Source organism: Bos indicus, chromosome 29 (assembly GCF_029378745.1).
Source record: "Bos indicus isolate NIAB-ARS_2022 breed Sahiwal x Tharparkar chromosome 29, NIAB-ARS_B.indTharparkar_mat_pri_1.0, whole genome shotgun sequence".
NCBI classification, from domain to species: Eukaryota; Metazoa; Chordata; class Mammalia; order Artiodactyla; family Bovidae; genus Bos; species Bos indicus.
The window spans coordinates 20,536,720-20,559,674 of NC_091788.1; the positions used below are offsets into that span (position 1 = coordinate 20,536,720).

The 22,955-nt window shown below is 37.1% G+C and overlaps 1 protein-coding gene across 3 annotated transcripts in view; it reads right to left on the reverse strand.

Annotated features, from left to right (window-relative positions):
- LUZP2 (leucine zipper protein 2) overlaps positions 1 to 22,955 on the reverse strand; it is a 517,925-nt gene that overhangs the window by 107,828 nt on the left and 387,142 nt on the right. For all 3 annotated transcript variants that reach the window (XM_019955362.2, XM_070783149.1, XM_070783150.1), the window contains 2 exons: positions 15,499 to 15,561; positions 4,677 to 4,739 (listed from right to left, as the gene is read on the reverse strand). In XM_019955362.2, coding sequence (XP_019810921.2) covers positions 4,677 to 4,739; positions 15,499 to 15,561 — 126 coding nt within the window. The remainder of the gene's footprint in view (positions 1 to 4,676; positions 4,740 to 15,498; positions 15,562 to 22,955) is intronic.

Sequence of the window (22,955 nt, forward strand, 5' to 3'; positions counted from 1 at the left end):
AGAATGCCCAGTTCTCTGGATATGTCCAAAAAAGCCTTAATTAAATACATTTTTTTTTTCTTAATACACTGATGGGATAGGGAACTATGGTTAACAATGGGGTATTGTATCATTCAGAACTGCTGAGAGTAGATCTAAATCACTCTCTTATACATACAGAAAAACAGTTAACTATGTGAGGTGAGGGTTGTTAGTTAATCTTGATAATCATCCCACACTGTATATGTGTATCAAATCATGTTGTATCCTTTAAATATATGTGATTATTTTTGTCAGCTACCCTCCATTCAAGTTAAAAATCCAAATCCAAAAATAATGTATATCAGGTATCAATAACATTACAATTTTTCAATAACTTTAGTGAATTACTTTATAGTTGGATACATGTTCAATAAAAACTATACCTCAAGTTAAAAATAAGAAAACATTTTTCATCAAAGCATGAATTAAAATTGTAATACACAATTTTTGTCATAATACACAGTTTTAAAACTTTTCATTTTGTGTTGGAGTATAGTCGATTAACAATGTTGTGTTAGTTTCAGGTATACATCAAAGTGATTCAGTTATATATATATACATGTATCTATTGTTTTTCAAATTCTTTTCCCATTTAGGTTGTTAAATAATATTGAACAGAGTTCCCTGTGCTATAACCAACAGAAGGTCCTTGTTGGTTATCCATTTGAAATATAGCAGCGTGTGCATGTCAGTTCCAAACTCCCCATCTCTTCCCTCCCTCCTCTTCCACCCTGTAACCTTAAGTGTGTTCTGTAAGTCTGTGAGTGTGTTTCTGTTTTGTAAATAAAAGATACCTTTATAAATTATGTAAAAAAGCAGAATGTATATAATGTACATATTATTATTATTAACAGATACATATATTAATCACAAAGCAGATATGCCTAATACAAAAGGAACTAAATAGTGATATAAAAATAATATAGAATATGAATACTAAGTTAGAAAAAGTGAAAAATAAAATAATTGTTAAATATTTTATAAACCCTATAGTACATATAGAAATTGAATATAAATTACACAGCACCTTTGGTTTGGGCTACTTAAAAAAAAATTCTTTCTTAATATTTATTTATTTAAATAAAAATTTCAAAATATTGAGTATGTTCCAAGTGATGGGTTTTAAGTGTTTGGGGCTTTTATTTGTTTGTTTGGCCTTATACATTTAGACATGTTTTGACATTTTTCTATAATGAGAAAATAATGCTATAGAAATTAAAAAAATAGATATATGTAAAAGTAAAACAGAATAGCACAATGGAGCATAGGTATTCCAGAGAATGTCAACTCCAAATTGAATTAAGGAGGATAAAAAGTACTCAAGTCCTGGGCAAATAATCTGCAGATCCTCACTTCTTTCCTTAATATAGAATGTTTACTGCTGCTGGCTGCCTTCCTCAGTCAAAAGTCAGCCCTCAAACATTAATAAGGACACTGAATTTATCAACCTGCCTTGCAACTGTCAGCACATTCCATTATTTTTAAGATAAAATTCATGTGCTTTAGTGGTAAGCACTGCTCCTTCACATATTATCTTCACTAAAAACCATCAAATCTATTCAAAATTGAATAGATGCTCAGGAAACTACTTCAGGGAAATAAAATATTCTACTACTTATCTCAAGATTCAGCAAGTTATTACCAAAAATATTTTGTGGACTCATTTGAATGAGTGCATGGATAGATTCTGGTCACAAAATTATAATGTTTCTACTATCTACTGCCCTGGCCTACATATTCATGTACATGTACATATGTAGGTATGTTTTCATTCATTCAATTAACATGTTTATACAATACCTAAAATGTGCACTGTTAATACAAAAGTTAGCAAATGAGATGATATAAATGTAAGCTGTCCCAAGATGAGTGAATGAGTACCTTACAGCAGAAATTGTCTGGGTGGTTCTCCATTAACAATTTAGGTTTCTTAAAAAAAAGCAGTTTTTCACAATAGAAGTTGAAAACACTTAAGTCTCACTTTTATACATAGATGCACACCCAAGTTTGGGGAGACTTCTTAAAAATGTACTTCCTTTATAAAAATTATGACACTTAAGAACAAATGTTTCCCCCACACCCTTTTCTTTGACTCTGTACACAGTGACATAGATCTTTAGACACTATCATTGTACAATGAGGAATTAAAGTTTAGAACAAGTCAGTTATCATGATATGAAAAAGTCTGAAATATAGACAAACAACTCCGGGTCCTTGCTAACATAGTTTAGCTACTAAATAAGCTAATTTAGCTAAAAAATTGCCATGCTTCTAGACCTCCTGCTATTGGATGTAATAAAAATCTAGAGATTAAATTGTTTGGGAAGGGAATATGGGATGACATTCTAATTTATGCAACTTCATGGTCTATTCATATGCAATCCACCTGATTTCATGTATAAGTGTTCTTCTCAAACTGACATAAAATAACACGGCTTACAAATAATGTCTCACATTTTCAACAAATCCTGATTTGGGTAATTTCTGAAAGTTGATAAATTACTAATCTATATTTGAAAAAAGTGAATTTGTTAGTCACTCAGTCATGCCTAACTCTTTGCAACCCTATGGACTATAACCTGCCAGGCTCCTCTGTCCATGGCATTCTCCAGGCAAGAATACTGGAGTGGGTAGCCATTCCCTTCTCCAGGGAGTCTCTCTGACCCAGGGACTGAGCCTGGGTCTCCTGCATTGTAGTCAATTCTTTACCATCTGAGTCACCAGGGAAGCCCAAAGAGCTGTCATACAACAAAGAAGTAAATCATGGAAAATTATTGGATCTTCCTATTCTTTTCTCCAAACTTTTCTAACTCTTCAATTTGAGAATTGATATTCAAAAAATTTAAAAAGCCTCATATGATCTTCTATCTTTACATAAATCTCCCAGCCTAATACCGCAAACTTACCAGCTCTAGGGAGCTTGGAATTTTTTTTATTATATTCCTAATCTTATTGTGTTGAGCAAATCAAACAACTAGACATTTCTTTGCAAATATAAACATGCACACACAGTTGTGTTTTTTCCCCCAATTTCAATTATTTGTTGTTGATGACTGCAAAAAGCTAAAGCTGAGCTGAATGTAACAGTCAAGATACCCTGAGCGCGAGTCTCAGTATGAAAGATTGATGGTACACAGGAAAACATTAATACCTTGGATTTTCCTCTTTTATCTATCATATACAATGAGCAGAGGGCTGAGAGTCAGAGAGCATTAATGAGAATTAATTCACATTTTCCTTGGTGTGCTAAAGAACATTTTGTTATAAAAGAGGTTAAAGGAATGACAGGAAGCATGTTTATGAATGACTGAATGGTAAAATATTCCCAGATTCATGACTTGCATGGAATAAGAATTTAATAAATATTGGTTCTCATCATAGGAACACCTTTGTATGACTCTAATCCAAAAGTAAATGTGTCAGAGAAAAGTGAGAAGTTATTTTTTACTGTTTTCAACAGAAAAACTAAAGAATTTTCCAAACATTAAATAACATGAAGAATTATCTCAAATTAAACCTGAAGATAGATTGGAATGATCACTGTAGTGGAAACATTTTTGAAAAACAGATATTACACACAAATTAATTTACATTTACTTATTAAACAAAGTATTATTCCTAGTACGAAAAGCCTAATATTCTATTATCTACTGCATTTGGGAATGCAGGTGTACCACAAGCACAAGTAAAGGCTCAGCTTCTCTGCTCAAGGGAGATAAAAGGAAGTATCTGTATTAGTTTCTTTTTGCTGCTATAACAAACTACTTTGATCTCAGTGACTTAAACAACACAACTTATTCTCTTAAGAGTTTGGAAAGTCAGAAGTTTGAAATGAATTTTACGAGCAACATCAGTGTTGAAAGGGCTGTTTATCCCAGAGGCTATGTGGGAAAATCCTTTGCATTGTCTTTCCTCCTCCAACTTCTCCAAAGGTTACATAATCCGTTTTTTTTTTTTTTTTTTTTTTTTACTTAAGCCATCCTGTATTACTCTTATTAAAAACGTGTGCAATATACTCAGTATACACCTAGATAACTTAGGATAATCTTCCCACCTCAAGATCCTTAACTTAATGACATCTGTAAAGTCTCTTTTGCCATAAAATATCACATTCACAGGTTCTAGGGATTAGCAATGGATATATTTTGGAGGCCATTAGTCAGTTAACCATAACCATAGTTTGTGATAGATGTCTACCTACAGTCTTGTAAAGGAAAGTATAAATAATGAAAATCAATCAACCATGATTAAATATAAAGATTATAATAAAGAGACTAATGCAGGGATCTCTGAAAGTCAAGAATGTAGGTCACCAGTGAACCTGATCTCTTGAAAAGTGTTCAATATATGCTCACTGTAATGTAAAAGCATTCTGAAAGGCAGTATTCCTCAATGTTGAATTACAGTAATTGAAGTTTACAAAGAGGCTTTAAACACCTTGAAATGAAGTCTGCCTTTGATTAAGAATGTACCCAGGAAACCATATCTGTATTTATCTCCATTAATTAAGTAGGCAATAAAATGAAAGCACCTTCAATTCAGTCAAATATAACTCTAATTCCTGTGAAAACCTGGAAATTAAATTTAAGCTAAATAGTATTATAGTTTAGGTATTGAACCAGCCAGCTGGAGGAAGTAGGGAGAAAGATGCTTACCTTAAATAATAAATCCTTCTTCCCATAACGAAGCTCCTTCAGCTGGGACTGAATTTTTTTTGACTGTAAGAACAAAAACATGAATTAGAGACTTAATTTCATTTACATTTTCAAATGTCAAGATTAAAATTCCTTTAACTGCGCAAGAATGAACTTTGCAGCCAAACAAAAAAAGAGTTCAACTAGTCTAGAAGTGAAAGAGAAAAGCTTAATCTCTGCTTTGGGAGTCAGACATCCAGCTATTCTAGGCAGGAAGAAAAAACCGAAACCTGTTCAAAGAAGTGTACTGTTTAAAAGGTAATATTTAAAGAAAGTGGCTTATTGTTCCTCTCCTCAACCCTCCCCCGCAAAATTCACACACACACAGAATGAGTCATCTAGGCATACCCACTGAAAGATGAACTCCCAGGTTGGTATTTTCCCAATATGCTACTGGAGATCAGTGGGGAAATAACTCCAGAAAGAATGAAGAGACAGACCCAAAGCAAAAAACAACCACCTAGTTGTTGATGTGACTGGTGGTGGAAGTAAAAAATCTGATGCTTTAAGAACAATAATACATAGAAACCTGGAATGTTAGGTCCATGAATCAAGGTAAATTGGAAGTGGTCAAACAGGAGATGGCAAGAATGAACATCAATGTTTTCGGAAACAGTGAACTAAAATGGATAGGAATAGGTGAATTTAACTCAGATGACCATTATATCTAATACTGTGGGCAAGAATCCCTTAGAAGAAATGGAGTAGCTTTCATAGTCAACAAGAGAGTCCAAAATGCAGTTCTTGGATGCAATCTCAAAAATGACAGAAATCTCTGTTGGTTTCTAAGGCAAACCATTCAATAATACAGTAATACAAGTCTATGCCCCAATCAGTAACGCTGAAGAAGCTGAAGTTGAACAGTACTATGAAGACCTACAAGACCTTCTAGAACTAACACGCAAAAGATATCCTTTTCATTATAGGGGACTGGAAGTCAAGAAACACCTGGAGTAACAGGCAAATTTGGCCTTGGATTACAAAATGAAGCAGGGCAAAGGCAAACAGTTTTGCCAAGAAAACACACTGGTCATAACAAACATCCTCTTCCAAAAACACAAGAGAAGACTCTACACATGGACATCACAGATGGTCAATACTGATATCAGACTGATTATATTCTTTGCAGTCAAAGATGGAAGCACTACACAGTCAGCAAAAACAAGACGAGGAGCTGACTGTGGCTCAGATCATAAAGTCCTTATTGGCAAATTCAGACTTAAATTGAAGAAAGTAGGGAAAACCACTAGACCATTCAGGTATGGTCTAAATCAAACCCCTTATGATTATATAGTAAAACTGGGAAAACAGATTCAAGGGTTTAGATCTGATAGACAGAGTGCCTGAAGAACTATGGACGGAGGTATGTGACATTGTACAGGAGGCAGAGATAAACACCATCCCCAAGAAAAAGAAATGCAAAAGGCAAAATGGTTGTCTGAGGAGGCCTTACAATAGCTGTGAAAAGGAGAGAAGCAAAAAGCAAAGGAGAAAAGGAAAGATAAACTCATTTGAATGCAGAATTCCAAAGAAAAGCAAGGACAGATAAGAAAGCCTTCCTCAGGGATCAATGCAAAGAAATAGAGGAAAATAATAGAAGGGGAAAAACTAGCGATCTCTTCAGGAAAATTAGAGATACCAAGGGAACACTTCATGCAAAGATGGGCACAATAAGGGACAGAAATGGTATGGACCTAACAGAAGTAGAAGATATTAAGAAGAGGTGGAAAGAATACACAGAAGAACTATACAAAAAAGGTCTTCATAACCCAGGTAACTATGATGGTGTGATCACCCACATAGAGCCAGACATCCTGGAATGTGAAGTCAAGTGAGCCTTAGGGAAGCATCACTATGAAAAAAGCTAGTGAAGGTGATGGAATTCCAGTTGAGCTATTTCAAATCCTGAAAGATGATGCTGTAAAAGTGCTGCACTCAGTAATGCCTGCAAATTTGGAAAATTCAGCAGTGGCCACAGGACTGGAAAACATCAGTTTTCATTCCAATCCCAAAGAAAGGCAATGCAAAAGATTGTTCAAACTACCATACAATTGCACTCATCTCACACAGTATCAAAGCAATGCTCAAAATTCTCCAAGCCAGGCTTCAACATAACATGATACATAAATTTCCAGATGGTTAAGCTGGATTTAGAAAAGGCAGAGGAATCAGAGTTCAAATTGCCAACATCCGTTAGATCATCAAGAAAGCAAGAAAATTCCAGAAAAATATCTACTTCTGCTCTACTGACTACACCAAAGCCTTTGACTGTGTGGATCACAACAAACTGGAAAAGTCTTCAAGAGATGGGAATACCAGACCACCTGACCTGTCCCCTGAGAAATCTGTGTGCAGGTCAAGAAGTAACAGTTACAACTGAACATGAAACAATGGACTGATTCCAAATTGGGAAGGAGTACGTCAAGGCTATCTATTGTCACTCTGCTTATTTAACTTATATGCAGAGTACATCATGCAAAATGCCAGGCTGGATGAAGCACAAGCTGGAAGCAAGATTGCATGGAGAAATATCAATAACCTCAGATACACAGATGACACCAACCTTATGGCAGAAAGCGAAGAGGAACTAAAGAGACTCTTGATGAAAGTGAAAGAGGAGAGTGAAAAAGTTGGCTTAAAACTCAACACTCAGAAAACTAAGATCATGGCATCTGGCTCCATCACTTCATGGCAAATAGATAGGGAAACAGTGGCTGACTTTATTTTTGAGGCTCCAAAATCACTGCAGATTATGATTGCAGCCATGAAGTTAAAAGACACTTGCTCCTTGTAGGAAAAGTTATAACCAAACTAGACAGCATATTAAAAAGCAGAGACATTACTTTGCCAATAAAGGTCCCTCTAGTCAAAACTAATGTTTTTCCAGTAGTCATGTATGGATGTGAGAGTTGGACTATAAGGAAAGCTGAGCGCTGAAGAATTGATGCTTTTCAACTGTGGTGTTGGAGAAGACTTTTGAGATTCCCCTGGACTGCAAGGAGATCAAGCCAGTCAGTCCTAAAGGAAATCAGTCTTGAATATTCATTGGAAGGACTGATGCTGAAGCTGAAGCTCCAATACTCTGTCCACCTGATGGGAAGCACTGACTCACTGGAAAAGACCCTGATGCTGGGAAAGATTTAAGGTAGGAGGAAAAAGGGATGACAGAGGATGAGATGGTTGGATGTTATCACTGACTCAAGGGACATGAGTTTAAGCAAGCTCTGGGAGTTGGTGATGGACAGGGAAGCCTGGCATGCTGCAATCCATGGGGTCACAAAGAGTCATACATGACTGAGCGACTGAATTGAAATGAGGTATATCTATACATATACCTGCAGATATGTATTGCTCAGTTTCACTGCTTATTTTTAATTTTATAAATTGTTAAAGATTAAATAAACATGAGTTTCAGTTGACAGTCAAGTTTATATTTGGTTGTATATTGAATATAAAGGGGAGGTAGCAAGCAAGTGTTCCAAGAGGTGAGGGAAGTAGCTAGAATGCTAAGAAGTTAAGGTGAACAGTGTTTGTTAAGATAATAAACAGTGTTTATTAGGATAATGCTTTTTATGAGGACTATTACAAACAAAAAAGTGTTTGTAAGAAAGACATATCTCCCAGCAGACATGTTTGTCTACTGTTTGGAAGACATTCTGGTGAGCCACAGATGGCCGATTAAGCATTCCTATTTTTCCAGAGCCGTCCCAATTTCAAACATTCTAACATTAGGACCTCAATTATTTGTCTTTATCCATCTAAGATTATAGGTTCTGATTCTTCAGCAGGATTAAAAAGAATACATGGAAATAGATTATCACAGTTACATGAAATGATATTTGAAAAATAGGTTAGTGGGAATGCAAAATGCTATAGTCATTTGGGGAAACTGGTTGATAGTTTCTTATAAAATAAATTAGACAGAAATTCTTTGTAGGTATTCAAGCAAGAGAAATGATAATACATACATAAATGCTTAGTACTTTTATCCATAAGAGTCAAAAGCTGGAAATAACCCACATGTCCCTTAAGTGGTGAATAGTAAACAAATTATCATACGTACATGAAATGGAATGCTAAAAAAGAGTGAGCCATGTTTTAAAATTAAATATTTTAAATATTTAAAGAATAGCAAGAAGAGATAAGAAAGCCTTCTTCAGCGATCAATGCAAAGAAATAGAGGAAAACAACAGAATGGGAAAGACTAGAGATCTCTTTGAGAAAATCAGAGATACCAAAGGAACATTTCATGCAAAGATGGGCTCGATAAAGGACAGAAATGGTATGGACCTAACAGAAGCAGAAGATATTAAGAAGAGATGGCAAGAATACTCAGAAGAACTGTACAAAAAAGATCTTCACGACCCAGATAATCACGATGGTGTGATCACTGACCTAGAGCCAGACATCATGGAATGTGAAGTCAAGTGGGCCTTAGAAAGCATCACTATGAACAAAGCTAGTGGAGGTGATGGAATTCCAGTTGAGCTATTCCAAATCCTGAAAGATGATGCTGTGAAAGTGCTGCACTCAATATGCCAGCAAATTTGGAAAACTCAGAAGTGGCCACAGGACTGGAAAAGGAACACATGTATACCTGTGGCAGATTCACTTTGATACATGGCAAAACCAATACAATATTGTAAAGTTAAATAAAATAAAATTTTTAAAAAAAGGTCAGTTTTCATTCCAATCCCAAAGAAGGGCAATGCCAAAAAATGCTCCAACTACTGCACGATTGTACTCATCTCACACGCTAGTAAAATAATGCTTAAAATTCTCCAAGCCAGGCTTCAGCAATATGTGAACCGTGAACTTCCTGATGTTCAAGCTGGTTTTAGAAAAGGCAGAGGAACCAGAGATCAAATTGCCAACATCCGCTGGATCATGGAAAAAGCAAGAGAGTTCCAGAAAAACATCTATTTCTGCTTTATTGACTATGCCAAAGCCTTTGACTGTGTGGATCACAATAAACTGTGGAAAATTCTGAAAGAGATGGGAATACCAGACCACCTGATCTTCCTCTTGAGAAATTTGTATGCAGGTTCAGGAAGCAACAGTTAGAACTGGACATGGAACAACAGACTGGTTCCAAGTAGGAAAAGGAGTATATCAAGGCTGTATATTGTCACCCTGCTTATTTAACTTATATGCAGAGTACATCATGAGAAACGCTGGACTGGAAGAAACACAAGGTGGAATCAAGATTGCCGGGAGAAATATCAATAACTTCAGATATGCAGATGACACCACCCTTATGGCAGAAAGTGAAGAGGAACTAAAAAGCCTCTTAATGAAAGTGAAAGAGGAGAGTGAAAAAGTTGGCTTAAAGCTCAACATTCAGAAAACAAAGATCATGGCATCCGGTCCCATCACTTCATGGCAAATAGATGGGGAAACAGTGGAAACAGTGTCAGACTTTATTTTGGGGGGCTCCAAAATCACTGCAGATGGTGACTGCAGCCATGAAATTAAAAGACGCTTACTCCTTGGAAGGAAAGTTATGACCAACCTAGATAGCATATTCAAAAGCAGAGACATTACTTTGCCAACAAAGGTTCATCTAGTCAAGGCTATGGTTTTTCCTGTGGTCATGTATGGATGTGAGAGTTGGACTGTGAAGAAGGCTGAGCGCCAAAGAATTGATGCTTTTGAACTGTGGTGTTGGAGAAGACTCTTGAGAGTCCCTTGGACTGCAAGGAGATCCAACCAGTCCATTCTGAAGGAGATCAGCCCTGGGATTTCTTTGGAAGAAATGATGATAAAGCTGAAACTCCAGTACTTTGACCACCTCATGCGAAGAGTTGACTCATTGGAAAAGACTCTGATGCTGGGAGGGATTGGGGGCAAGAGGAGAAGGGGACAACAGAGGATAAGATGGCTGGATGGCATCACTGACTCGATGGACGTGAGTCTGAGTGAACTCCGGGAGTTGGTGATGGACAGGGAGGCCTGGCGTGCTGTGATTCATGGGGTCACAAAGAGTCGGACACGACTGAGCGACTGATCTGATCTGATGTTTTAAATAAAATCTGAAATATGTAACAATATGGGTGGATTTCTAAGGTCTTATACTATGTATTCACAAAAAAAGCTTTATTTTGTAAATTACCATATATATGATATCCTAGAAAAGACAAAAGACTAGGTTGTAAATCAGGTTACTAGTTGACATGGGCTGGGGGGGTTGATGGTAGAGATTATAAAATATCAAGTGGGAGGTTTAGTTGTTTTTGCTGTTTAGTCACTAAGTCTTGTCTGACTCTTTTATGACCCCATGGACTGTAGCCCGCCAGGCTTCTCTGCCCAAGGGATTTCCCAGGCAAGAATACTGGCTGCTGCTGCTAAGTCACTTCAGTCATATCTGACTCTGTGCAACCCCACAGATGGCAGTCCACCAGACTCCTCTGTCCATGGGATCTCCAGGCAAGAGCACTGGAGTGGGTTGCTATTTCCTTCTCCAGGGGATCTTCCCGACTCAGGGACTGAACTCATTGTATTGCAGGCAGGTTCTCTACCACTGAGCTATGAAGGAAGCCCTTAACTTGAATATTGGTCAAACCCTCAAAGTATATAGATAAATGGGATTAATTCTATGAAAACTATACCTCAATAAAATTCAATTTTTGTTTTAGCTCACCAAAACAGCTACATGTGAAATATTAAGTTGAACATTCTGTAACACCATATACAAAACTAAACCAAGAAGAATTAAAGACCTAAATGTAAGATCAAATACTGTAAAACTTTTGGAGGAAAATATGCAGGACATAATTCATTGCAATGTTTTTTGGATCTGTCTCCAAAAGAAAAGAAACAAAAGTAAAAATAAACAAATGGGACCTAATTAAACTGAAGAAGTTTTGCACAGCAAAAGAAACCATCCATGAAACTATAAGACGTGAAACGATGCTTAACGTTGCTAATTATCAAGAACATGCAAATCAAAACCATAAACAGATACCACCTCACATCTGTCAGAATGGCTATCATCAAAAAGTCTACAAGTAACAAATGTTGTTAAGGATGTGGAGAAAAAAGTACCCAAGTATACTGTTGCTGGTGCTTTAAGTTGGTGCTGCTGCTGCTACTGCTAAGTCGCTTCAGTCGTGTCCGACTCTGTGTGACCCCATAGACGGCAGCCCACCAGGCTCCCCTGTCCCTGGGATTCACCAGGCAAGAACACTGGAGTGGGTTTCCATTTCCTTCTCCAATGCATGAAAATGAAAAGTGAAAGTGAAGTCGCTCAGTCGTGTCCGACTCCTAGCAACCCCATGGACTGTAGCCCACCAGGCTCCTCCGTCCATGGGATTATCCAGGCAAGAGTACTGGAGTGGGTTACCACTGCCTCACTACAGAAAACAGTATGGGAGTTACTCAAATGAGTAAGAACACTAATTCAAAAAGATACATCTTCCTAAATGTTCATAGCAGCATTGCTTCAATAGCCAAGATATGGAAGCAACCTAAGTGTCCATCAAAGATGAATGGATAAAAAGGATATTGGTATAAATATATATAATGAAAGTCAGACAGAGAAAGACAAATACTCTATGTTACCTGTTATATGTGGAACCAAAAAAACATAAAACAAAATAAATCTAAAAAAAAAACCAAACAGACTCACAGGTATAGAGGACAAACCAGCGGTTCCCAACAGGGAAGGGGTGATGCGGAGGGGCAAGGCAGGTATATAGGATTAAGATATACATGCTATCATGTATAAAATAAATTAAGTATCAAGGATATATTGTATAGCACAAGCAAACATAGCCATTATTAAATAAAATATAAAATGCTGAATGCCTGTTATACACCTGAAACTAATAAAAATCAATTATACTTCAATAAAATAAGAGAATAGGATAAATCCAGTACACTTTCAGTTTAGATGCAGGATTTAATACAGTCTTCATTTCTTGACTATGTTTTTCAACTTAGGTTTAAAATTTAGTAATGAAATGGTTGTTAAATTTTAATGTACATAAGAATTACCGGAAGGGCTTCTTAAACCACAGATGAAGTCAGTGAAACTTTTCTATATGATACTGTAAGGGTGGATATATGTCATATATTTGTCAAAATCTATAGAATGTACACCACCAAGAATGAACCCTAAACTAAACTAGGGACTCTGGATGATAATCACGCATCAGTGTAGTTTCATTGATTATAAAAGATTTACCATTCTGGTGGAGGATGTTGATAATGGTGGAGGTTATGTGTGGGGGCAGGAGTATATGGGAACTCTGAACTTTCTGCTCAATTATGCTATGAACCTAAAATGTCTCTAAAAAATAAAGCCTATTTAAAAAACAAAAAATAAAAGTAGCTGGTCATAGTGCCCAATAAATTACATGATCCTCATGGAATTACTATATCCTAGTAAACAGTGCTGATATGAAAATCATCTTTAATAAGTAAATCCCACTTATATTTTTGAAATATTGTGCTTTTCTAAGCATTCGCTGAATGCTTATGAGTCTCTCAGTTATCAAACTGCAACTGTTATTCAGTTTACTTTTATATTCAGAGTGTTTCCAACCATGCAAAGTATTTTAGCTGGCAAAATGGGGGACTGTGTTATGATGGTGTTATAATTACTAACTCATCATTTAATGGGGGAGCATCATTAGAGTAGAATCTTGAAAATGTTGTAAATGGCACACCCTTGAAAGGTTCAAATATTAGAAACAATTTTTCACAGACATTCCTTTCAGGAGCCAACTGAATTGATCTGCTGAATTAAGAAAATGAAACCTCTAGGAATTCATAAATAAGAATACAGAAATAATACGTCCTCTAAGAAGCTAAGATGAAGACAATATGTGAGTCTTTCTTGAACTAAGGGGCTAAAAACTATAGGTAGACCCAGGTCGTCATTGTTGGTTTTCATTCTTCTGTTTGTTTCTAAACACCACACACCCCTTCTCCTAGGGCCACCTCTTTTACATGTACGTGGGTGCTGTGTGAACTCTGGGAACATGTAAATTGTCACAGAATATAGCTTCAATTCAGATGGTCCTTATTCAAAACAGCTCCACTTGCTTACCCTCTTAAAGGTAATATTCAAAAACTGTACACTAGGTATGCCATATGTCTAGAAACTTAGCAAATATAAACAATATGAGAGTCTATTGATATCCAAATAGAAAAATACAGTGGAGAAAATAAAATACACAGGCTCATATCTATATGCCATTCAGTTTTATTTCTCATTTATGGGGCATCAACCTTTCAATTTCAATGTATTTAACAGCTCTATTCATTTCATATATAATATTATTGTAAAGACATTATAAGTGGATAATCATATTGCATGCTAGACTCTCAATAGTGACTTATACATGTCCACCAAGGAGTATTCTCACCTTATTTAATTAAAAAATCCCAAATTCTGCATGAGCACACGAACACCAACCTAATGGCCTTTTCCAGGTTCCTACAAGTTAGCACATGAACACCAACCTAATGGCCTTTTCCAGGTTCCTACAAGTTAGCTAGGCTTGTGACCTAGTTCTGGCAAATAGGATACAAGGACATATGTGCCATTACTTTCTAGATAGACTCCTAAAGATCAATGTTTATGAGTCACAAGGTAATATTTCCTGTTCCTTCTGCTAGAAGGTGATAATATCAGGAAACAGCTTTTGGAATTAAGAGGTGGCTCCATATTTAGGAGACGGTAGAAGTTGTTCACCAGCTCTGTGCCTTGCTTCTAATCTGCTATGGGGAAAGGGATAAACTTGTGTTAGACTGTTTTTCTTCTGCCTAAACCTGTCTCTTTCCCTCTTCCTTTCACAAGTATTTGGTTTTCACTGAAGACTAACATGCCTGGGCCTTATCATTCACAGGCTTTTCCATTATTATTATTTTATATTTTTGCACAACTAGTCTTTTTGTATGCTCCTTTGAGGCTCCAACTTAACACATTAAGTGCAGTCTCCTCTCCTTGAAGTATCACTCTACTATGACACTATTTCTACTCTCTCTTTACTGTCACTAAGGATTACTGACTGTGAGCTATATTTCTACATTACATATTTCATTTGGAAGAACAGGAAATGAAAAAATGGATTGTAATTAAAACTGAATTAAACAGAATGACGTTTCCCCACACTTAGGGGGCAATATTGTATGAGACAGTATTTTTGTCCATCTAATAGAACCAGTGAATTTATTTGTTTCTTTCATTTTATGTTCAGTCCTAGAATCCTCATTTTGCCACTCTAGTCTCCAACAGGTACAGACATCACATTGTTGATGTTGTTGTTTAGTCCTAAGTCATGTCCACTCTTTGTGACCCCATGGACAGTAGACTGCCAGGTTCCACTGTCCGTGGCATTCCCCAGGCAAGAACAATGGAGTGGGTTGTCATTCCCTTCTCCAGGGGATCTTTTAGATCCAGGGATTGAACCTGCCTCTCATGCACTGGCAGGAGGATTCTCTATCACCACATAGAGGGTACCAGAAGTGAAAACTGAAAAATGGACTTGCAGGTGTTTGCTAGTAAGGAACTCTTAATAATCCAGTTAAAGAAGGAATCCAGAATATCATTTAGGAAAGTAACACTTCAGTGGCTTAACATTTTTTCTATTTGGTGATGAAATGTTAAAACATCCAAAATACCTAAAAGTTTGAAATGTGTTTTTATTTTCTTATTCCAATGTTTGCAGTTATTTTTAAGGGAACAGAGTCACCAGATGTCTTGGGTTAAAAACAACATCTGGCACTAATACTGTTTCTATTCACTTGAAGCTTTAAGAAAGGAAAACATACTCACCTCTTCTGCATGTAGGCCACATAGCTTGTTTCCAAACAACAGTTTGTGTTTCAAGCTTTTATTCTGAGGAAAGAAACATACTTTTAAGAAGTTATAAAATATTAACAATTTATTTAAATTATGTCAGCAGTGCTTCTGGTTTGTTCACAGATAAGTCCTTCATGATATGAGATGTAGCTGATTTTCATAAATTGAGTAGAATCTGTACTATAAAAGATTGTTTTTTTATTCAACAAAAATTGATGGATTTGATGTATTGGCATTAACACAGTTATTAGAAAATATGGAACTTTCTTTGGTCTTACATTTAAATCTGTTTATTGTTATTTATCTATGCTGTTTTCTAAAATAATTTTGGTTTCAAATTTGTAGTTGATACTAGTTTCTGAAAGCTCCCTCTAAACAGCAAGCATTTACTTCTACCATCAGCTGGATGCGCATCAACTTGGAGTCTAGTTTAATAGAGTCACGGATGCACTAGGGTCTAAATTTCCTTTAAACAATATGGTTTTAGAGTTCTCCTGTTTCTGACACCTGTACATTGCATGCAAAGGGCATTTTGATGCTCAGAAACCATTTCTTCTTCCAGGCCTCATAAGAGTACTCTGTCTGCTGGACTTGACCTAGAGTCATAGACAAATGTTTGTTACTTCAGAAATGGAGGCACAGTGTTAGCCATCTGAATCTAAACCCTTAGAATGTGTCAGCTACATCTCCCTCGTGACACTCGGGCTTTTCTTTGTCCCATAACTGAGTACCTTCTCTTCTTTTAGACAGGAAGGATAAAAGAGAGCAGAAAACTCTGTAAAAACTCACAGGATTTAGACTTTATACTGTTTCTACAGTAGCAAACAATGTAATGGAAAGTATATCTCATACATAACTACTCTAAAGAGAGTCAGTTTGATGAGCATCATAAGGAAATTGAACTAAATTTATGCAGTGTGAATGAATAACTCAATGAACGAATACATCAAATTTAAGACTTCTTCACACACAATTCCCACCTGATTACGAACATAATTTCCTATTTTATTTTCCTGTCATGCAGAGTGGTTATAGCTCCCTCAGTTGGAAAGAATCCTTTGTCTAACTTTTCCTCTTCAAGTATGAGTTGAAACTCTAAAAAACTTATTTCAAATTTAAATACCATGAATTTTTTTATACAAGTGAGGAATTATCTTGATTCATTTAGTAATGGGGTTTTTTTTTTTTTTTTTTTTGCAAATATCTGTACTCATCATACAGCAAAACACAGATTAAGGTTTTTGTTTTTTTATTTTTTTTTAATTTTATTTTATTTTTAAACTTTACAGTATTGTATTAGTTTTGCCAAATATCGAAATGAATCCGCCACAAGTATACCCGCATTCCCCATCCTGAACCCTCCTCCCTCCTCCCTCCCCTACCCTCCCTCTGGGTCGTCCCAGTGCACCAGCCCCAAGCATCCAGTACCGTGCATCGAACCTGGACTGGCAACTCGTTTCATACATGATATTATACATGTTTCAATGCTATTCTCCCAAATATCCCCACCCTCTCCCTCTCCCACAGAGTCCATAAGACTGATCTATACATCGGTGTCTCTTTTGCTGTCTTGTACACAGGGTTATTGTTACCATCTTTCTAAATTCCATATATATGCGTTAGTATACTGTATTGGTGTTTTTCCTTCTGGCTTACTTCACTCTGTATAATAGGCTCCAGTTTCATCCACCTCATTAGAACTGATTCAAATGTATTCTTTTTAATGGCTGAGTCATACTCCATTGTGTATATGTACCACCGCTTTCTTATCCATTCATCTGCTGATGGGCATCTAGGTTGCTTCCATGTCCTGGCTATTACAGTGCTGCAATGAACATTGGAGTACACGTGTCTCTTTCCCTTCTGGTTTCCTCAGTGTGTATGCCCAGCAGTGGGATTGCTGGATCATAATGCAGTTCTATTTCCAGTTTTTTAAGGAATCTCCACACTGTTCTCCATAGTGGCTGTACTAGTTTGCATTCCCACCAACAGTGTAAGAGAGTTCCCTTTTTTCCACACCCTCTCCAGCATTTATTGCTTGTAGACTTTTGGATCACAGCCATTCTGACTGGCGTGAAATGGTACCTCATAGTGGTTTTGATTTGCATTTCTCTGATAATGAGTGATGTTGAGCATCTTTTCATGTGTTTGTTAGCCATCTGTATGTCTTCTTTGGAGAAATGTCTATTTAGTTCCTTGGCCCATTTTTTGATTGGGTCATTTATTTTTCTGGAGTTGAGCTGTAGGAGTTGCTTGTATATTTTTGAGATTAGTTGTTTGTCCGTTGCTTCATTTGCTATTATTTTCTCCCATTCTGAAGGCTGCCTTTTCACCTTGCTAATACTTTCCTTTGTTGTGCAGAAGCTTTTAAGTTTAATTAGGTCCCATTTGTTTATTTTTGCTTTTATTTCCAATATTCTGGGAGGTGGGTCATAGAAGATCCTGCTGTGATGTATGTCGGAGAGTGTTTTGCCTATGTTCTCCTCTAGGAGTTTTATAGTTTCTGGTCTTACGTTTAAATCTTTAATCCATTTTGAGTTTATTTTTGTGTAAGGTGTTAGAAAGTGTTCTAGTTTCATTCTTTTACAAGTGGTTGACCAGTTTTCCCAGCACCACTTGTTAAAGAGATTGTCTTTAATCCATCGTATATTCTTGCCTCCTTTGTCAAAGATAAGGTGTCCATATGTGCGTGGATTTATCGCTGGGCTTTCTGTTTTGTTCCATTGATCTATATTTCTGTCTGTGTGCCAATACCATAACTGTCTTGATAACTGTGGCTTTGTAATAGAGCCTGAAGTCAGGTAGGTTGATTCCTCCAGTTCCATTCTTCTTTCTCAAGATAGCTTTGGCTATTCGAGGTTTTTTGTATTTCCATACAAATTGTGAAATTATTTGTTCTAGCTCTGTGAAGAATACCGTTGGTAGCTTGATAGGGATTGCATTGAATCTATAAATTGCTTTGGGTAGTATACTCATTTTCACTATATTGATTCTTCCAATCCATGAACATGGTATATTTCTCCATCTATTAGTGTCCTCTTTGATTTCTTTCACCAGTGTTTTATAGTTTTCTATATATAAGTCTTTAGTTTCTTTAGGTAGATATATTCCTAAGTATTTTATTCTTTCCGTTGCAATGGTGAATGGAATTGTTTCCTTAATTTCTCTGTTTTCTCATTATTAGTGTATAGGAATGCAAGGGATTTCTGTGTATTGATTTTATATCCTGCAACTTTACTATAATCATTGATTAGTTCTAGTAATTTTCTGGTGGAGTCTTTAGGGTTTTCTATGTAAAGGATCATGTCATCTGCAAACAGTGAGAGTTTTACTTCTTCTTTTCCAATTTGGATTCCTTTTATTTCTTTTTCTGCTCTGATTGCTATGGCCAGAACTTCCAAAACTATGTTGAATAGTAATGGTGAAAGTGGGCACCCTTGTCTTGTTCCTGACTTTAGAGGAAATGCTTTCAATTTTTCACCATTGAGGATAATGTTTGCTGTGGGTTTGTCATATATAGCTTTTATTATGTTGAGGTATGTTCCTTCTATTCCTGCTTTCTGGAGAGTTATTATCATACATGGATGTTGAATTTTGTCAAAGGTTTTCTCTGCATCTATTGAGATAATCATATGGTTTTTGTTTTTCAATTTGTTAATGTGGTGTATAACATTGATTGATTTGTGGATATTGAAGAATCCTTGCATCCCTGGGATAAAGCCCACTTGGTCATGGCGTACGATCTTTTTAATGTGTTGTTGGATTCTGATTGCTAGAATTTTGTTAAGGATTTTTGCATCTATGTTCATCAGTGATATTGGCCTGTAGTTTTCTTTTTCTGTGGGATCTTTGTCAGGTTTTGGTATTAGGGTGATGGTGGCCTCATAGAATGAGTTTGGAAGCTTACCTTCCTCTGCAATTTTCTGGAAGAGTTTGAGCAGGATAGGTGTTAGCTCTTCTCTAAATTTTTGGTAGAATTCAGCTGTGAAGCCGTCTGGACCTGGGCTTTTGTTTGCTGGAAGATTTTTGATTACAGTTTCAATTTCCGTGCTTGTGATGGGTCTGTTAAGACTTTCTATTTCTTCCTGGTTCAGTTTTGGAAAGTTGTACTTTTCTAAGAATTTGTCCATTTCTTCCACCTTGGCCATTTTATTGGCATATAATTGTTGATAGTAGTCTCTTATGATCCTTTGTATTTCTGTGTTGTCTGTTGTGATCTCTCCATTTTCATTTCTAATTTTGTTGATTTGATTTTTCTCCCTTTGTTTCTTGATGAGTCTGGCTAATGGTTTATCAATTTTATTTATCCTTTCAAAGAACCAGCTTTTGGCTTTCTTGATTTTTGCTATGGTCTCTTTTGTTTCTTTTGCATTTATTTCTGCCCTAATTTTTTAAGATTTCTTTCTTTCTACTAACCCTGGGGTTCTTCATTTCTTCCTTTTCTAGTTGCTTTAGGTGTAGGGTTAGGTTATTTGACTTTTTTCTTGTTTCTTTAGGTATGCCTGTATTGCTATGAACTTTCCCCTTAGGACTGCTTTTAAAGTGTCCCACAGGTTTTGGGTTGTTGTGTTTTCATTTTCATTAGTTTCTATGCAAATTTTGATTTCTTTTTTGATTTCTTCTGTGATTTGTTGGTTATTCAGCAGGGTGTTGTTCATCCTCCATATGTTGGAATTTTTAATAGTTTTTCTCCTGTAATTGAGATCTAATCTTACTGCATTGTTGTCAGAAAAGATGCTTGGAATGATTTCTATTTTTTTGAATTTACCAACGCTAGATTTATGGCCCAGGATGTGATCTATCCTGGAGAAGGTTCCATGTGCGCTTGAGAAAAAGGTGAAATTCACTGTTTTGGGATGAAATGTCCTATAGATATCAATTAGGTCTAACTGGTTTATTATATCGTTTAGTGTTTGTGTTTCCTTGTTAATTTTCTGTTTAGTTGATCTATCCATAGGTGTGAGTGGGGTATTAAAGTCTCCCACTATTATTGTGTTATTGTTAATTTCTCCTTTCATACTTGTTAGCATTTGTCTTACATATTGCGGCGCTCCCGTGTTGGGTGCATATATATTTATAATTGTTATATCTTCTTCTTGGATTGATCCTTTGATCATTAGGTAGTGACCATCTTTGTCTCTTTTCACAGCCTTTGTTTTAAAGTCTATTTTATCTGATATGAGTATTGCTACTCCTGCTTTCTTTTGGTCCCTATTTGCATGGAAAATCTTTTTCCAGCCCTTCACTATCAGTCTGTATGTGTCCCCTGTTTTGAGGTGGGTCTCTTGTAGACAACATATGTAGGGGTCTTGTTTTTGTATCCATTCAGTCAGTCTTTGTCTTTTGGTTGGGGCATTCAACCCATTTACATTTAAGGTCATTACTGATAAGTATGATCCCGTTGCCATTTACTTTATTGTTTGGGGTTCGAGTTTATACACTGTTTTTGTGTTTCCTGTCTAGAGAATATCCTTTAGTATTTGTTGGAGAGCTGGTTTGGTGGTGCTGAATTCTCTCAGCTTTTGCTTGTCTGAGAAGCTTTTGATTTCTCCTTCATATTTGAATGAGATCCTTGCTGGGTACAATAATCTGGGCTGTAGGTTATTTTCTTTCATCACTTTAAGTATGTCTTGCCATTCCCTCCTGGCTTCAAGAGTTTCTATTGAAAGATCAGCTGTTATCCTTATGGGAATTCCCTTGTGTGTTATTTGTTGTTTTTCCCTTGCTGCTTTTAATATTTGTTCTTTGTATTTGATCTTTGTTAATTTGATTAATATGTGTCTTGGGGTGTTTCGCCTTGGGTTTATCCTGTTTGGGACTCTCTGGGTTTCTTGGACTTGGGTGATTATTTCCTTCCCCATTTTAGGGAAGTTTTCAACTATTATCTCCTCAAATATTTTCTCATGGTCTTTCTTTTTGTCTTCTTCTTCTGGGATCCCTATGATTTGAATGTTGTAGCATTTAATATTGTCCTGGAGGTCTCTGAGATTGTCCTCATTTCTTTTAATTCGTTTTTCTTTTATCCTCTCTGATTCATTTATTTCTACCATTTTATCTTCTAATTCACTAATCCTATCTTCTGCCTCTGTTATTCTACTATTTGTTGCCTCTAGAGTGTTTTTAATTTCATTTATTGCATTATTCATTTTATATTGACTCTCTTTTATTTCTTCTAGGTCCTTGTTAAACCTTTCTTGCATCTTCTCAATCTTTGTCTCCAAGCTATTTATCTGTGATTCCATTTTTATTTCAAGATTTTGGATCAATTTCACTATCATTATTTGGAATTCTTTATCAGGTAGATTCCCTATCTCTTCCTCTTTTGTTTGGTTTGGTGGGCTTTTAACCTGTTCCTTTATCTGCTGGGTATTCCTCTGTCTCTTCATCTTGTTTAAATCACTGAGTTTGGGATGTCCTTTCTATATTCTGGCAGTTTGTGGAGTTATCTTTATTGTGGCGTTTCCTTGCTCTGTGTGGGTTTGTACAGGTGGCTCGTCAAGGTTTCTTGGTTAGGGAAGCTTGTATCGGTGTTCTGGTGAGTGGAGCTGTATTTCTTCTCTTTGTTCAGTCGCACTGAGGGGAGGTAGGGAGGGATGCTGCAAACAAATAACACTGGCGTGTGCTCGCAGTGCCTCAGCCACACTGGGTCTGCCCCCAGTTCACGGCACGTGTAGCCTCTCTGCCCACGCTGCTCAGGCTCTAGGTTGCTCTGCCGCGAACCATCCGCGGCCCACCCTGGGCTGCCTGTACTTCCCAGGTCCAAGCCTCTCAGGTTCAGGCACTCCAGTAGTCCTCAGAGGTGCAGACTCTCAGTTGGGCCTGCTTTTTGTGCCCTTCCCAGATCCGAGCAGCTCAGGTGATGAGGTGTTTTGCGCGCGCGCGATTGCTGCAACTTATCGCCTCCCCGCCGCTCGGTTATCTAGTTGTGCACCGGCACACCTTCTCAGGCAGATGTTGACCGTCCAGACCCCCAAGAAGTTTTAGTTAGCAAAGAAGCCTGCTTACAGTTTTATAGATAATGTCTCTCTGGGGCTGCGATTGTCCCCTTCCGGCTCTGGCTGCCTATCACCGGAGGGGGATGGTCTGCTGCCGGCTATCTCTGTTCAGTCCTTTATTCCATGCAGTGGCCTGGCGGTGTCATAGGTTAGGGCTGGCTTTTCGCGTGGTAGATATCCCACAGTCTGGTTTGCTAGCCCAAATTACTTCGCTCAGATAGTGCTCGGGGTATTCAGGCCAGATTCTTGCGATGCAGCCCGCGCCGCGCCTCCCTGCCCAGCCCCCGCTTGCTAATGGCGTATGCAGGCGTCTGCGCTGCTTCTCCGCTGGGGGAGTTACCGTAGGGCTCACAATGTGCGGGTTTTAATTATTTATTTTTCCTCCCTGTTATGCTGCCCTCTGTGCTTCCAAGGCTCGGCACAGATTCGGCAGTG